At 39.9% G+C, this 18,548-nt stretch overlaps 1 protein-coding gene across 1 annotated transcript in view; it reads left to right on the top strand.

The window, feature by feature from the left end:
• musk (muscle, skeletal, receptor tyrosine kinase) overlaps positions 1–18,548 on the top strand; it is a 61,700-nt gene that overhangs the window by 8,262 nt on the left and 34,890 nt on the right. Inside the window, exons 2-6 of the mRNA XM_011481962.4 lie at positions 769–895; positions 2,468–2,619; positions 2,714–2,841; positions 6,654–6,795; positions 6,936–7,060. Coding sequence (XP_011480264.1) covers positions 769–895; positions 2,468–2,619; positions 2,714–2,841; positions 6,654–6,795; positions 6,936–7,060 — 674 coding nt within the window. The remainder of the gene's footprint in view (positions 1–768; positions 896–2,467; positions 2,620–2,713; positions 2,842–6,653; positions 6,796–6,935; positions 7,061–18,548) is intronic.

Here is an 18,548-nt window from a genome sequence, read left to right as displayed (position 1 = left end):
CAGCTGCAGGGATAAATATGGCTTCATCAATGGGCTGCAAAGATTCCGCAAGCCACTAATCTATATATAAAAAAAGAAATACAGAAAAAAATAACATTAATCAAACTAAGGAGCTTCCAAATATTTGTAATGTCATCAGAAAACAGTTTAGTCGGTCTGCTCTGGTGCAGTGTGGCTTTCACTTGTTGCACTGTGTATCCTCATTTAGACTTCAATCTTGTAAATTTATGAGTTTTTTTTCTTAAAAATTTACGAGTACTTTTGTCGTAAATCTACGACTTTAAATCTTGTAAAGGGCTGCACGATGGCACAGTGGCTATCGCTCTTGCCTGACAGCAAGAAGGCCCCTGGTTCAAGTCCCAGCTGGGGGACCTGAAACAGAACATCAACAGGGGACCTTTCTGTGTGGAGTTTGCATGTTCTCCCTGTGCATGCATGGGTTCTCTCCAGGGTCTCTGGCTTCCTCCCACTGTCCAAAAACATGCTTCATAGTTCAATTGGCAACTCTAAATTGTCCCTAGGTGTGAGAGTGAATGGGAGTGTGATTGTGGCCCTGTGACAGACTGGCAAACAGTCCAGGGTGTACCCTGCCTTTGCCCACAAGTGGCCAGGATAGGCTCTGGCAGCCCCGTGACCCCGAAAGGGATAAAACGGTAGAAAATGAATACATCTCATAATTTCACTCTTTTTTTTTGGTGGCCTTAAAACTCCATCGTATAGAGGAGATTTTTGTTTGAAATTTAATTTTTCACATTTTCTCATGACCAGCTCCTCGCATCATCACCTTATTAGAGACTGTAGATGTGCTACTGGATCACAATGCAACCTTCATCTGTGAGGTGGAGTCACGTCCGCCTGCTATCATCACCTGGACCAAGAATAACCATCCAATCAAGTGAGTCAAAGACCAATGTCATCACTTTAACATTTTAATATTCTTACTGTTATTAAAATTACTATTAAAATAATTAAAATAAAAGTATTAAAATTACTTTATTCTGTAGGGATTCATATGTATTTTAGTTTTCAGGGTGTCACAATTTAAAAAAGCTTTTGAATTTAGCACTAAGCACTTAGCTTTGAGTCCCACACCCATTTTGTGACTTTCTGCTGGATTTTATCATGACAAAGATAATCTTAAAACTTTTATCAGTGGAAATGACATCACTGGCATGTATATCTTATTTTCTGATAACTTTTGAACATATGGAAACTGTTTTTCCCCCCCAGAAATTAAAATATTATTACAGCTGTACAAGGTCTGGCTAAACACCAGACTAAATGGTAAGTGGTGCTGCCACATTATCTGGGGCTTGAGGCACGGGGTCCCTAAAACCAAGTTTTGTCGACCAAATAAATAATCTTGGCCAACATTAAATAAATACACATTTTTAAATGTCTTTATCTTTGCCAAAGACCCTAGACAGATAACTACTAAGACGTTTTTATTTAGGAGAGCTTTTAGTTGATTTAGTCCTAGTTTTACCACGTTTTACTGTGTTTTTTTACTATTATTATTATTGTCTTTTATTACTTTTTGGTGTTTTGATATGATTTTATGCTCTTTGTAAAGCACTTTGTGACTCGCCCTGGGAAAAGTGCTATAGAAATAAAGATATTCTATTCTATTCTATTTTAATTTGCCCCCCCGGGTTGGCTCAGTGACCCTAAAAGATATACAGCTGGGTTCTGAAAATGGATAGAATTTTGCTACATGTTCAATGCAGGACAAATTAGTTCGGTGTCTGTCTGAGACTATTGATTATATAGAAATCTGTTCACATTTGAAAATGTAACCAAGTTTCTTACACTGACCACTGTACACTTATACTTACACTGGTTTCACTGGACACATTTGTGAAAAAGCATTGGGCATCAGATTTGACACTTGTCAAATGAGGCAGTCACGCGAATTTAATACGTGTTGAAAAAGAGGCAGCTGATCTTGCTGCTACTTTTGCTTCTACTCTTTCTTTTTTAAAGTTAGTGTCAGTGGCTTTTATCATGCAAACATAATCCTGCAAAAAACAAAAGGAGAGATGGTGGATGTGATCTGAGAGTATTGCAAAAAAAAAGCAGGGCATATAATGTCTAGAATAAGTCGATATGAAAAAGATTTAAACATTGCATGAGCCAATGTGGAATACTTGATTTTGACAACAATAGGTCAAGGCCTTACAGGTGGCTGTGGTACAGAATTAGAGCAGTGAACCTCTGATTGAAAGATTCCTGTTTCAGTTTCTACCCTGCCCACCCATGTGTCAAAGTGTCCTTTGGGTAAGACATTGAACCCTACGTTTCATGGTTATAAGTTTGTGCCAGTGTTCAGCAGCAGAACCGCTGTCAGTGTGTAAATGTGTGTGTATGGGGTATGGGACTGTCACTGTAAACCACTTTGGGCTTTCAAGGAAGGTATTAAAGCATTATATAGGCATTTACATCCAATTTCTCTGTACATTATCCTCAGGTACTATGACACTCGCTACCTTACCAGAGAGAAGGGACAGATGCTTGTGATTCCCCATGTGAGAGAGTCGGACAACGGAGAGTACTGCTGCCTCGCCAGCAATGGCATTGGAGAGCCTGCAAAGAGCTGTGGAGCACTACAGCTAAAGATGAGTAAGTCTGTTTTAATCTGAATATCTAGACACAAGATTTTTGAAAGAACAAATCGCTCCATGGTTTGTCTCTTTTCCTGTTGGTTGTCAATCAGAGCCACAGATCAAACAACAACCCAGAAATCTAACCCTGGTAATTACATCTAAAGCAGTGCTTCCCTGCTTCACCCTTGGCAACCCCAAACCTGAAATCACCTGGCTGAAAGACAACAATCCTGTGAAGGTAGATATATGTCCAGAATAATCACAAATTGTACTCAAGAAAGAGCACTGCCACTTTACATCATAGTGTAAAAGGAAGATATGCGGTACCGTTTGTAAAGTTACACAGTCAAATATTAACAGTAATATTTTTGGTTATTTATCCTCTTTTAGGAGAAAAAAAACAGGTTTCATTTTTCCAATGCTTATTTTCCCCTTTTAATTGCATATTTATAAATGCTACATTTACTAACTAAATATTTACTTAACAAGCTGAATATTTAATTAAAAGTTAAATATTTTTTTAAAGTTATAAATTTAGATGACAAAATAAATGTTCAGTTTGTAAACTAAATATTTAATTTTATAAAAATTAAGCCTATCGTTTGCAAATGAAATATTTAGATCTGACCTAAATATTTATTTTCCAAACTAACATTTAAGCTTCGTAACTAAATATTTATATGTTAGATAAATATTTGTCAAAATTAATTATTTAAATTATTTAGTTTTGAGCTAAATATTTGTTACCCATGCATGTACTTGTGTGCATGATTTAAGACATGTCCAACACACTCACTGAAAACAATTTTTTTGTAAATAGGCTTCTTCACCGCACTCGCATAACCCCCTTCCTCCTTCTCGCGCCTGACGTGGACTGGTGATCTGTACTTTTTATGGAGTTTACAACGGTGCTGTTTTTGTCCACAGCCTACTATCTGCTTTTGTTTTGCTTCTTTCTGCTGCTTCTCCTGCTCTAATGAAATAAAGCATAAGCCCACCCAAGTGCATTTTGGTTCAATATCAGTCCCTTTCCTAGTAGAAATGATCTCAACAGTTCTTTGTAGCTCATGCATTAAGGGAGTTGGGATGGGGGCTGTTCATTGCTATACAAATATCATATAGCATTATTTGATTAGTACCTCCTAATCAGCAGCCTACCCATTTCTGGACGGGCTGGAGCTTGCACTCTCTGTTACCTTGTGCCTCTGAACTCTCTAGCATTGGGGGCCCCTGTGGCGGTCATGTTGGCTCTGGCCTGGGTGGCGGATGTGATTGCCCGGCGGGCGGCTTTCCTCTATCTACTAAACCATGCAGGTGTTGGGGTGGGGTTGTCCTGCCTACCACTGCTGCTTCGGCGGGGGCCTTGGTGTAGGGATGACTGGGAACTCTACCTCCTTTTTACATTCCATCATCCACCCCAGAAGAACACTCACTCGAGCACATGTGCTAGATCACCTTTGCACAAATAGTTTGCATGATTAAATGACATGTGTTAGTCTGAATGCATGAGTATGCCTGTGCGAACTATAGTTGTACTGTGTACATATTGACATGTTTGTATGTGAACATTGTTGGAGCCAACAGGTATGTTTGTAACATTTGAGTGTGTGTGTTGACATGCCCCACCCCTCTTAGATTTTTGGTACATCTACACCTGACAGTAATGGACAGTAAGGTTCAAGCAACTTGTTGCTTGTTGGTTTATGATGTTACCCCTTTCTATAATCATCCATCTTATTCCCCCCCTCTTTAACATCCCCGTCTCTTTTTCCCCCCTGTTCTTTTCTGTCCGGTCCAACAAAAAATGGTTACAAATATAGTTAATATAAATAAAATTTAGTCTAAATTACAAAAGGGGTAAATCAAAATATACACCTTGTGTTTTAGAAGATTATTAAACCCATGTTGTAACAGTTAATAGGTCGAACACAGGCATCCAGCTCTCATCTGTTTGCTCAGCTGTTGGACAAGACAAGTATAATATCCCTTGTGCTATCCTAGGCACTTTAACGTTGGGAGTTGGGTCATCTAGACCCACTAGACAGTGCGCTGAACCTTTTTGCTTCAATGATTTGTGATCTTCACTGGTGTCCATGGATTACTTGAAATCTTTCCACCTTTATCCACCTTTGTAATGGTTGGGAGAACACGTCAATGTAAGGGTGGGGTCATCTAAGGGTTAAAAAAAAATAGTGTAGCTCTGTGCCCTAAGAAGAAGCCTATTTACAATGAAAACAATTTTAAAAAATGCTTGTCCAATGTTTTTGGTTCAGCTCAGTTCAACTAAAGTGCAAAATCCAGATTTTATTTTGGTGGCCCACTTCCGCTTATCGCAAGTTCATTTGCATATTAGTTAGATATTTAGTTTTGAACAAAATTTGTTCCTAAAAAGTTACATTTCTAACTCCAAACTCAATATTTTAAAAAAAAAAGCTAAATATTTAATTTGGACTTTAATATTTTTTTAAATACATTTTTAGCCATGTAACTTAAATGTTTATTTTGGAAAATAAATATTTAGGTCAGATCTAAATATTTATTTTACAAACTAAATGTTTATTTTATAAAATGTAATGTTTTGTTTACAAACTAAACATTTATTTTGTAAATTAAATATAGAGTTGTAAAAAATATATTATGTGTGTGTGTGTGTGTGTGTGTGTGTGTGTGTGGGTGTGTGTGTGTGTGTGTGTGTGTATATATATATATATATATATATATATATATATATATATATATATGTATATATATATATATATATATGTGTGTGTGTATGTAGCTTGCTAAGTAAATATTTAACGTTACCTTTATAAATACATGAATTAAATTGTGAAAATTTGTATTTGAAAAATGAAACTTGTTTTTTTTTCCTAAAACAGGCCAAGTAACCAACACATTGGAGTTAATCTTTGACCGAGTAACTTTACAAACTGCACCCCATAGGTAAAAGTAAAAATAATTATCCAAATAATTACTTGAGCGAAAATAAATAAATACAAATTAGTCAACACTTTGAATGTAGTAACTGATTTTTAAGTCTAAACAGAGAAATGGACAAAAAAATGTTCTAGGATTTATAAACAATAAAGGGGCAGCCGTGGTGCTAAGGTACAGTGGTCAACTTCTGATTGGAAGAATGCAGGTTCAGTCCCACCTTGCCCGCCATGTGTTGAAGAGTCCCTGGGGCATTGAGCACCACATTGCTCCTGTTGGTTACAGGTTGGCACCAGTCTTGGGCAGTGGGGTTGCTACAATTGTGTGAATGGGATTGTAAAATCTTTGGACCTTCTAAGAAGGTGGTAAAGCGCTATAGAGAATTAGGATGGATTAGTGGTTCCAGCTTTCACTCCATTCAGGACATGTACCGGTCCAGGGTCAGTAAGCGGGCTGGCAGAATCGCAAAAGACCCCTCTCATCCCGGACACTACCTTTTTAGACTTCTCCCGTCAGGGCGACATTTTAGGACAATGTCCGCTAAAACCACTCACCACAAAGCCAGCTTCTTCCCCCGAGCCGTCACTCTGATGAACTCCTGACCACTCACAGAGCACGGAACACAAACATGATAACTGTCACACTGGAACTACTGTTGCATTTTTATTTAGTTATGTTCATTTATCCTTATATCTATCTTCATATTACTTTTTTTAAATTATTTATCCTTTTTGTCTTTACCCCTTTATACCTTCCTATACCTTGCTTGGTCTTCATGAGAGCACAAGGGAAATTCCTTGTATATGTACTGTAGTAGGCCAATAAAATTGATTCTGATAAATATACACCATTTACCATTTTATCAATAAAATAAAGATCATAATAATCTGAATGACGTTGAACATCCCCTCATTAACAGCAATGTTATTGGATGTGTTGAGTTTCATTGTACATGTGTGATGACAACAGAATCTAACTTTGTTTCCTGAAATTCAATATGGCTTCTGAGTATTGTTACTAGTTTTAAATGAAAACTTTACTCAAGTGGAGTGAATGTAAAAAAGAAAAATATTTTAAACTTGTTTTTTGTTTGTTTCCTTGTGAATTGTTTTTCAGTTCAGTGAGGGTATCACAATTCTTGACAGTGGAGCATTAAAGATCCACAACATCCAGAAAGAGGATGCAGGACAGTATCGCTGTGTGGCAAAAAACAGCTTTGGGTTAGCTTTATCAAAGACTGTCACCATTGAGGTACAAGGTATGTACTTACCATGTAAGAGAAACAATGGGCTACAATTTGCATTCAGATTTTTAAAGAGATTACTATAAAGTGTGTTTATTATCAGTGTCAGCTTGGTGTTTGTTTGGTATTTTATTTAATGTTTTGTATTTGAGCAGCTCCAGCACGAATCTTGCGTGCTCCGAAGGAAAAGAGAGCTCCGTCCGGCAGCCAGATAACTCTGGAGTGCAATGCTACAGGAATTCCAATACCCACGATCACCTGGCTGGAAAATGGGAATGCTGTGAGTCTCTGGGTTCCTCAGTCAGCCCTAAACCAAAGTTCATGTTTTGACAAAGACCTAAGATTGCAGTCCGTCTTGTCTCCTAAAAGAGTTGTCCCCAACCTTTTTAGCGCCACAGACCGGTATGACGTCACACTAAGTTTTCACGAACCGGTCTTTCAAATGTAGGCTGATGAGTAATATAGCAACACTGCAACGTAGTGAGAACAGAGATGTGACAAGATGAACCCTGAGCTTTTATTTTGACATGCATGACATTGTACATCGCACAGGTGTCATTATCCTCTCCACTTCCCACACTCATGGTGAAAAAAAGAAGTGCTATCTGTTAAATATAGCTTTCTTTTTTCCCCCGGAAGTGGAAGGCTCCTATTCTGGCTCCTGGCTGGGCCTTTTCCCTTGGCAAAGAAACGTTCCAAAGACGTTTATTTTTTACTCATTTTGCTAGCTCCTTGGTTTTATTTTAGCAGTAACCTATCACGTGAACGAGAAGAGCGCCTTGGCCTGCGTCCAGAGCAGGGGTGGCGAACAAGTTTGAAAGCCGGGTGAAAGTCAAAGAGCCACACCACACACTGACCTGCCAATACGTACAAACACGCAATATGTATTGTTTTCCATAAAACACTCCTCTCCCTACAACACAAAAGCAACTATTGTACTTGTGTTTATTTTAAGTTTTATTTCAGTTGAGTGTAGCATAAATTAATTTTAACATCAGTGAATTAAATTAAAAGTCTTTAAAAAAATTATTTAACCCTTGTGCTATCTTAGATGACCCCACCCTTGCATTGTCGTGTTCTCCCAACCATGACAAAGGTGGATAAAGGTGGAAAGATTTCATGCAATCCATGGACACCAGTGAGGTTCACAAATCATTGAAGAAAAAAGGTTCAGCACATTGTCTAGTGGGTCTAGATGAACCAACTCCCAATGTTAAAGTGCCAAAGATAGCACAAGGGTTAAAATTTATTGATGAATATTTGTTGTGAAAAACAATTAATTGATGACATGTTAATGAATATTGAAATTACTTCACTTGTTCACCACTGTAGCAAGTAAACAGGTATTGAATTGCCTCCAACCAGCTAACCAGTGCATTTACTTGAACTCAACCGTCAGTACCCAAACATCATGAACCTCACATCTGCTCATAGCCACCTCACTAATGGTTTTATACCCAAGATTTCAATTCAATTCAATTCAATTCAATTTTATTTGTATAGTCCAAAATCACAACAACAGTCGTCTCGATGGGCTTCGAAGTAAAACATGAACTCAAAAGGATCATGAATACAAAGAGTTCAACAAGAAAATACTAAAATGAACTAACAAACTGACTAAGCTATACTGGCATCCCTGCCCTTAGACCCCCCTTCGCGGTAAGGAAAAACTCCTAAAAAAAACGGATTCCGGAAAAAACGAAGAAACCTCAGGGGTGCCCACATGAAAGAGGGATCCTCCCCCAGGACGGACAGGCAATTTACCAAAACTCTTAGAGAAGAATTAACTTATCTAGCTCTACCACTACATATATAAAGTCCAGCAGACAAGCTTCATCCAGCCGTGGTTGGGGGGACAGTCAGGGGCGCGAGTCGAGCCAGGAGACAGGAACCACAGCCAGGTGTAGGAGCAGGAGCAAAGGAGAGGTACACGGTCAGGAAGAGGAGCACGGATGAGTCAACTGGAGTATTGAAGCACTCCCACTCCCCAGGAGGGGAGAGGGAAAGAGGGACAATACATGAATCGCACTGCACCAAACAGAGGCATGGAGAATTAAATGATAAATAATGATCAAAAATAGAGAAGAGAGGAAGGGTAGAAGTAGATGAGAAAAGAGGACAGAACCCCAGAGCACCATAGTTACCCAAGCTTCAACTTCTAGCAGCCTTTTAAAACAAATAATTGTTATTAAGTTTAATTTAAACACATTAACATTAAGTTAAATACTCTCTGAATAGTAACTAGTCTGACAATAAGCCTGTCCAAAGAGGAATGTTTTCAGTCTAACTTTGAATGTAGAAACCAAGTCGGCCTCTCTTACATGAGCTGGGAGCTTATTCCATAAAACAGGGGCTTGGTGGCTAAACGCTCTACCTTCAACCGTACTTTTACTAATTCTAGGAACCACAAGCAGTCCTGCATTTTGCGAGCGAAGTGTTCTTATTGGATGGTAAGGGACTATGAGGTCCTTAATATAGGACGGGGCCAGTCCATGTAAGGCCTTATAGGTTAACAGGAAGATCTTGAACTTGATTCTAGAATCAACTGGGAGCCAATGGAGCGAAACTAACACAGGAGTGATGTGATCTCTTCTGCTAGTTCCTGTTAACAATCTAGCTGCTGCGTTCTGAACAAGCTGGAGACTTCTTAAGGAACTCTTAGGACACATATTTCTGATCTTAGCAATATTCCGCAGGTGAAAAAAGGCAGTTTACACGCCTGGGATATGTGAGCCTTAAATGATAAATCCTGGTCAAATAAAACCCCAAGGTTTCTAACTGTGGAATTGGGGGCTATACTTATGCCATCCAGGGAGACTATCTGAGCAGACAGATCATCTCTCAGGTTTTTAGGACCTAGTACAATGACCTCAGTTTTTTCTGGGTTCAAGAGGAGGTAATTAATTGTCATCCAGGTCTTGATGTCTCTGATGCAGGTGTTCAGTTTCTCTATATTGTCATTCAGGTCAGGTTTCATGGATAAATTTCCCACTTCCCATGAGTCGTAGGGGCTGAAGGCGGGGCTAACACTACTCACAATATTTACACAGGCATGCTCGGTCAGGTGTCTGTGGACTTTGAAAAGCTTCAACTTGTTAAAAAAGGAGACAATTTGTGTCAGATCAGGAAGAGTTTTTCATTTTCCCCGGGATACGTTTTGTTCTTTTCTGCCATAACCAGCGCAAATGATTGGCGGTCACTTATGTGTCGTGAGCAGAATCTAAACACTCACACTGCCCAGCAGTCTTTTTATTATTTATTTTAATACTCTCTGATGGATTTGCGAGTTGTATTAAAGTGAATTACCTATGAAATGAGGCTCAGTATGTCAAAATTATTGTCGCAGCACATCCGTGACAAATCCATCAACCGACTTTGCACGATCTCAGAGAGGAATAAGCAAACTCATGGGTAGTTTGACTTGCCACTTTCCAACATTGATGCTTGCATACGTTAATATGCCCAGAAATAGCCAATCAGCATGGCTATCAATTCTGCTAAACATCCCCCTGATTCATGGTGAGGAACTTTACACCCACAATTCCCCACTTCTCTTGAGTCTTAGGGGCTAACCCCCGGGTTGCCACAGTATAATGAGACGCAAAGAGCCGCATGCTCATTGGCCTCGAGCCGCATGCGGCTCGAGAGCTGCGTGTTCACCACCCCTGGGGGGTATTCAAGGAAGCATGTTTAAACTACCCTGACTTTAAGCCTGAACTCTGGCTGAAATCCGCCTGAATTTGCTTACTCTGGGTATGTCGGTTCCAAAAGACCGGATATAAGTTGGCGTAATTACGCTCGACTTGTTAACCCTGGCTTAATGCACGTGCTCGTCAAGTACATAAAGACACTCTCAATGGATCGCCGATTTCCGGAGTCACCATGGAAACGCGTGGTGAAAAAAATAGAGCCCTATACTTCAGTGAGACGGAGTCGAAGATTAATGACGGCGTACGAAGATTTTACGTCCATCAAAAAAGTAGTACGGCTGCATTAGCAAAAGAAAGAGTTTCTGCTTGTAGTAGAAAAACAGACAAAGTAAACGTACGAGTTTCTGATCTTATTTTTATTTTTTGATAATTTTTGATCTTACCATTTTTCTTGTGACGCATATATATATAAAACCTTTGTCCAATTTTGCCACCTTAAATTACTTCTATTGGTTACAAGTAATTGGGTTAAATGTATTCAACCTAATTTCTTACATTTATAAAACTCAATAATTGTTTATACAACTGAAATTTACATATTTATTTAACTAAATGTCATATTACTCCAATTCAATTAATATTTTTTCCATCTTAATGAATTACAAATCTTGAACTCTCATATGTCTAAGTTTGAGCCGGCAGACATACTCATTTGTATAACCATAAAAAGAACGAAATAATATGCACTTCATATGTGCATTCATTTAGGAATTTTCCAACCTTTTTATTATGACTTTAAAGTGTGGGTGACATGGCCTATTTTAATAAGCCAAAATATAGTAAATAGTTTCTATTTCATGTTGCGATTGTTTTTAATATTTTTCGAAAAAGAATAAATAGCGAAAAACGCAATATAAACGAGGACGGCCGCCGGCTTCACGCATTCCGCCGAATTCGCGCCGCCCTGTTTGTGACGTAACGAAAGGAAGACAAGGAAGACAACATGGCTAGCACCGATAGCGAAGCACAGAGTGATGCTACCGTCTCTATTAGCGATTTATCATCAGATGAACAGAAAGATGAAGAGGAAAGTTGCGGAGATTATCATGATGATGAGTCACTTTTGCAACCGTATCGATTCGAACCCTTTTGCGAAAGTGAGGAGGATATAGCAGAAAGTAGTAGGTCTAGTGATCATGCCGATGACGATAGCCAGCATGAAGATTCGGCTAGACTCCAGTAAGTCTAAAAAATGTATAAAATTAAATTACTCCACTTACCCTAAAATATACTCAAAATGTCCCCTTTTGGCCTAATCTAAACAAAGGTAAACACTGGTTTTCAACCCAATTTACAAAATAAATGTCACAAAATAAAAGTTTCCCAGATGGTACTACTCTTTAGTTAACAAAGTCACTGTATACCATTAACAACTGTGGAACATTAACAGTTTTACCCGTTTGAACCCGTTTGAAACCTTTTCTCGTGCGCGCGCGCGCGCTCACACACACACACAGTTCAGTTTACTCACGGTACCGGCACCTCAAAAGCAAAAGAAAAAAAACGTTGCAGGCCTGTTGCTTCTCTTGCAAAACATTGAGTGCGTTGAAATACTCCAGTTGGATCCAAGGACAACAGAAAACACGACTACTTCGCCTCAATGTGATCCATCGTGATGCACACTAGCTTAGCAGCCTCCGCTCCCGACTCCAGCGCCGTCCTCTCCGACCCAGACAACGGCTCGCTCGCTTCCAGCTCACCCGCCTTTCCTCGACTCAGAAGCCAAGATCCTCCTCCCAACTCTCCGTTCAAAATTCTTCGTTTGTGTCCCGATTTTTGTCCCTTCGAAAACGCAGACTTCTCTCCTGCAGATCTGGAGGGAAAAATCCTTCGCCGTCCACCTTCTTGAACTTTCCCCTTTTCAGCAGCGTTTCTTGTTTTGGGAATTTTATACACAGATACACTTTCACTAGATGTATTGCTACATCCAGCTGCCACACAACGACTTGGCATGTTGATGATTAACAGATTTAAACACGAGAGAAACGAAGACTACCTGTTTTGTTTACATGCTGTCCGAAGCGGAACTGCGAAAGTCAACGCCTTTCATGACGTCACAGGTCATATCGGGCTCACTTCCAGCCTGCGCTCTAGCGGCAGATCCAAATCTCTGATTCCTTCGAAAGATGTCTATTATTCATATGCTTCGGATTTTTTTCGACGCGAACTATTGGTATCAATAGAATCAGCGTTTAAAGGGCTTTTTTATTTGACAAAGTTGTTCAAAGCATGGCATCCACACTTTAAATAGTAGGGGTGCTATATAAACTCATCATCCTCTCCCTCCCTTTCACTCATGGTGCAGAGGCTTAAGCATAGTAGGACAAAATAACTCGGCAAAACACAGTTAAAAAACCTAAACAACTAAACACATTTGATCAAAAACCCACACTTAAACCCAAATCCGTCCAGACAGGCAAAGGGAATGGTGTCCCACAATCCCTTGTGGTGCCGATCTAACAGCAGCACCAAAGTTACACCTACTTAATTGAATTAATTTGAATGAAAGTAAAATAACTGTCTGATAACTACGTGTTATTTTTAAACTGACTAAACAAAAAAATGATTTATCTTAACAGAAGCAAATAATTAAGTTAGATCAAAGTAAAAAGTTTATCTTTCCAACATCCATATGTGTCCTTAGTATATCCTTAGTCTTATCACCCTCTCACGGTGGAAAAAGTATTATCTGAGCTTCTTCATCCACTAAATCATCTTTACATGGACATGCCATGCTGCTTCACCTCTCTGAAAACAAACTAACCTTCAACTAAACCTGCTCCAGACCAGGTTATGTTCAGACCATGAGTTGCCATGGCAACTTGACACATCCTGAAACATATCTCCATTTCTGGAACCGAAAGCTGAGGTTATCATCTTCCTTAGCCTCAAACTTACCATGCATAACTTGATTTCTGGAAAACCCCCCTGGTCTAGAGTGAAGGATGTAACAGAGAATCTTTCAATTTTTCAAAATAAAACATCTTTCAGATTCCGAAAGTAACCGAGTAACGTAAGTTATTTATTCTTTCTCTGCGGTACCGGTACCGGTCCGTGGCCCGGGGATTTGGGACCACTGTCCTAAAAGACATTCAGCTCAAATGTCATTCGGTTTTAGAATGAGATAAATTTTCATCCATAGCTACATATGCTGTGACCTAATAAAGGAGAAAATCAAAATTGAGTTTCTCAATAAAATTAGTGCAATGTGTGTAGCCAACTTTGGAAATTGGAAATGCTCTGTAGTTTTTAGGGCCCTCTTGGTTTGAGCATTATTCTTCCAGTCTTGATCATTGTAGAGAACTACACTATATTACCAAAAGTACTCGCTCACCCATCCAAATATCAGAATCAGGTGTCCTAATCACTTGACCTGGCCACAGGTGTATAAAATCAAGCACTCAGGCATACAGACTGTTTTTACAAACATTTGTGAAAGAATGGGCTGCTCTCAGGAGCCCAGTGAATTCCAGCGTGGATCTGTCATAGGATGCCTGCCAACTGTTCAACAAATTCAGTTGTGAAATTTCCTTGCTCCTAAATATTCCACAGTCAACTGTCAGCTATGTCAAAACAAAATGGAAGAGTTTGGGAACAACATCATCTCACCCACGTAAACTGACGGAGAGGGGTCAGCGGATGCTGAAGGGCATAGTGCAAAGAGGTCGCTGACTTTCTGCACAATGAATTGCTACAGAGCTCCAGACTTCAGATTAGCCCAAGTACAGTGCGCTGAGAGCTTCACGGAATGGGTTTCTATTGCCGAGTAGCTGCATCCAAGCCACACGTAACCAAGTGCAATGCAAAGTGCGTTGGACTCTAGAGCAGTGGAGATGCCTTCTCTAGAGTGATGAATCATGCTTTTCCATCTGGTAATCTGATGGACGAGTCTGGGCTTGGAGGTTGCCAGGAGAACGGTATATTTCGGGATATAATTAAACTGCATTGTCTAGAAATTTTCAAAGAAAAAGTTTGTTCCTAACCTTTTCTAAAATTATGCCACAATCAATGTAAGGGATTAAAGATGGTAGTATTGTAATTGGGATAACAATAATTAATTTTTAGCTTTTTAACGTTAAAAATAACTTTAAAAAATATTGTAAACTTAAACAGTTTTTATCTCAATTATTGTAAAAAACAAGTGAGACATCAAAAAAATCTGCAAAGATGTCACAATATTTTGTTTATTTTTTTGCATTTAAAAAAAGATTAATTTATACAAGTGTAACACCCGTGGAGCCCTCCTGTTAGTTTAGGGTAGAAGGGTGGGTGCTTGGGTTCGAACAATGTCCAGGTGGATACCAGAAAAACTGCACCTGATAAATCAAAGCGTGTCTCCTAATAAGAAAATAAAGAGACTCCAGAGATCTTTCAATATTTAGCCAAATTTTGTAAAGGCTTTGTTTAATAAATTATAATAATTTGGTAAATAAAATATAAATTGATACCCCAACAAAAAATATAAACCACTCCAATTAAGTGAAAAATGTATAAAATTAAATTACACCAGTTACCCTAAAATATACTCAAAATGTCCCCTTTTGGCCTAATCTAAACAAAGATAAACACTTGTTTTCAACTCAATTTACAAATTAAATGTCACAAAATAAAAGTTTCCCAGATATTACTACTGTTTAGTTAAAGTCACTGTATACCTTTAACAACTGTGGAACATTAACAGTTTCACCCGTTTGTCTTTGAAACCTTTTCACACACACACACACACAGTTCAGTTTACTCACGGTACCGGCACCTCAAAAGCAAAAGAACAAAAACGTTGCAGGCCTGTTGCTTCTCTTGCAAAACATTGAGTGCGTTGAAATTCTCCAGTTGGATCCAAGGATAACAGAAAACACGACTACTTCGCCTAAATATGATCCATCGTGATGCACACTAGCTTAGCAGCCTCCGCTCCCGACTCCCGCGCCGTCCTCTCCGACCCAGACAACGGCTGGCTCGCTTCCAGCTCACCCGCCGTTCCTCGACTCAAAAGCCAAGATTTTCTTCTGAACTCTCCGTTCAAATATCTTCGTTTGTGTCCCGGTTTTTTGTCTCTCCGAAAACTCAGGCTTCTCTCCCGCAGATCTGGAGGGAAAAAAATCCTTCGCCGTCCACCTTCTCGAACTTTCTCCGCTTCTTCTCCTCCGTTCTTCTTTCCTCCTTGACCCCGCCCCCTCACGTCTCCAGAGCCAATCACAATTGGCTAAAACGAGGGACTTATAAATGAACCAATAATCAAAATCATACAAGGAAATAAACTAAATGAGATTACACCTTTTTTTTCTTCTTTTCCTTTACCATTTAAAAACAATATAAACCCAAACCCTATTATTTACTCAAAATAATAGTTACATCCATACCAGAAAAATAATCTTTCACTTTATTTATTTTAAATAAAATTACTACCGGGTTACACCCTCCCCCTTCTAGAAGATTTTGATGCCCTCATCAAAATAAAATTTAGAAGACTCTAATAGATTCACAGTTAAGGGTAGGGGCCAGATAGGAACAAGTGAAACACAACGCCATGGGGTGGCACCAGAGAGTTTGACAGGGATTGCTTCTGAAGTCTCTGTAGAGTCCACTTCCCACCAGCACTCCATGGCTTAAAACATTCACTGGATGATCACAAGGCTTGCCCAGTTGATCGTAACACAACTTGACTACTGGACGTGTGATTCTTTTTTCTCGTCCAGCTATTTCCATCTCAGCTGCAGCATATTCATCTGGGTTGAGATCGGCTCCCTCTTCTAAAACATTGACTTCTGAATCAGTGTTTGGAGCTCCCTTTCCTATGACGTTGACCTCAGAATCAACATCGGGAGGTAGGTTTGAGCAACCAATAACTGACTCTGTCTCAACCAGATCTTGAGCTGGTCTTTCCACTCCAGCTTCAAAATTTACTGACCGAGTCGGCTCGGCGGACACATCAGAAAATGGCACCACCCTACTCCAGTTGAACTCCAAAGTTTGTGGGAGGTTAACTTCCTCATACTCCGATCCTGAGGACATTTCCTCATCATGGTTGTCGGTCTGACCTGGTTCCTTCACCCTTCTTTTTTGGGCCCTGGTAACAGGTCTTTGTTGGGTCAGATCTTCACTTTGGTCATCAGGGAGTCTCACCAAATACCCGATGGGTAATAAATGGTTACGGTGTATTGTCTTCTCTGCTCCCATGCCTTTCTCTGGCTTGATCTTGTAGACAGGTAAGTTGGGTAGCTTCTCCACCACAACATATGGTGAAGACCTCCATTTGCATTTTAACTTGTGTTTGCCGGTAATTCCAAAGTTTCTCAACAGCACTCTGTCTCCTTTGCTGAGAACTTGCTCTTTGACATGCTTATCATGAGCTTTCTGGTTTCTTTTATGGTTCTTGTCTGCTGTTTCTGTAGCAAGGCTGTAAGCTCTTTCAAGATCTTGCTTGAGCTTTTCAATATACTGATGATAAGACTTGGTTCTTTGATTGTCATCAGTCACACCAAAACAAATGTCGACTGGTAAGCGAGCTTCTCTGCCAAACATTAACAGGTAAGGTGAGTAACCTGTTGCATCATTTGGAGAACAGTTATAGGCGTGGACTAAATGACTGATCTTTTGACTCCACTTTAGTTTCTGTCTTGGGTCAAGAGTGCCAAGCATTGACAAGAGTGTTCGGTTGAATCTCTCTGGTTGCGGGTCTCCCTGAGGATGGTAAGGAGATGTTCTTGATTTGCGAACACCCAGCATTTTCAGAAGGTCTTTAATTAATTTGCTTTCAAAGTCACACCCTTGATCCGAATGTATGCGGGCAGGGAGTCCGTAATGCACAAAGTAACTTTCACACAGAATTTTAGCCACTGTTGTCGCTTTTTGGTCTTTAGCAGGAAAAGCTTGAGCGTATCTAGTAAAGTGATCTGTCACTACCAAGATGTTTGCAAAACCTTGTGAATCTGGCTCAAGTGACAGAAAATCGATACAGACAAGGTCTAGAGGGCCTTGGCTGGTAATATGGTGCAAGGGAGCAGCTCTTTGTGGAAAAGCTTTACGAGTGATGCATCTGCCACAATTCTTTATGTACTGCTCAATCTCAGCTCCCATCTTTGGCCAGTAGAACCGATCCCTAATAAGTTCAATGGTTTTGTCCATGCCCAAATGACCAGACTCATCGTGTAAAGACCTCAAAACCATTGGGACAAATTCTCTGGGCAGTATCAGCTGCTTTACTTCAGTTCCTTTTCTCTCCACTTTTCTGTATAGTAACTGGTCTTGGATAACAAGCTTGCTTGCTTCTTTGCTCAGTAGGACTGAATTTGGGTTGTCTGTGCTTGGAATTGATGGACCTCCACTCAGAGTCTGTTTGACTGGAGCAATAGTGGGGTCAGTGTCTTGGGCTCTGACAAGGTCTTGGTGACTAAACCGAGTCAGTGAACCAAGTTCTAACCGAACTGGGTTAACAAAACACTCTGGCAACCCATCAGGTGACACTCCAAGAGATTCAGCAACAATGGTAGACTCCTCAAGAGTTTCGCGGCACTTGATTTGCTTGCACAGAGCCTTTACGCTTTCAGGTGGTATACTTTGCCAGCCGTCTAACATTGTAGAAAGGGGATTTCGTGACAAGGCATCTGCATCGATGTTTCTGGAGCCAGGCCTGTACTGCAAAGTAAAATTGTAAATTGAGAGTGCAGAGAGCCAGCGGTGACCTGTCGCATTGAGCTTGGCAGTAGTAAGAATATACATAAGTGGCTTGTTGTCAGTTCTTACGGTAAACTGGGCTCCGTACAGATAGTCGTGAAATTTGTCTACCACAGCCCACTTGAGCGCCAAAAACTCAAGCTTGTGTACTGGGTAGTTCTTCTCTGAGGCACTTAGCTTGCGGCTTGCAAAGGCGACTGGTCTTAAACCGTCAGGGTGCTCTTGGTTAAGAACCGCACCGAGCCCATGAAAACTAGCGTCAATATGAAGGACGTAAGGCTTGGTAGGATCAGCAAATGCCAGTACAGGTGCATTTGTGAGGCACTGAATGATCTTTTGAAATGCCTCGGTACAGAACTGATCCCATCTGTCACCAAAAGGCTC

The sequence above is a fragment of the Oryzias latipes genome, chromosome 12 (genome assembly GCF_053564925.1).
Source record: "Oryzias latipes strain Hd-rR chromosome 12, Olatipes_Hd-rR_3.1".
Lineage (NCBI taxonomy): Eukaryota > Metazoa > Chordata > Actinopteri > Beloniformes > Adrianichthyidae > Oryzias > Oryzias latipes.
Note: the sequence above shows the minus strand (reverse complement) of the source record. Positions and strands in the feature narration are given on the sequence as shown.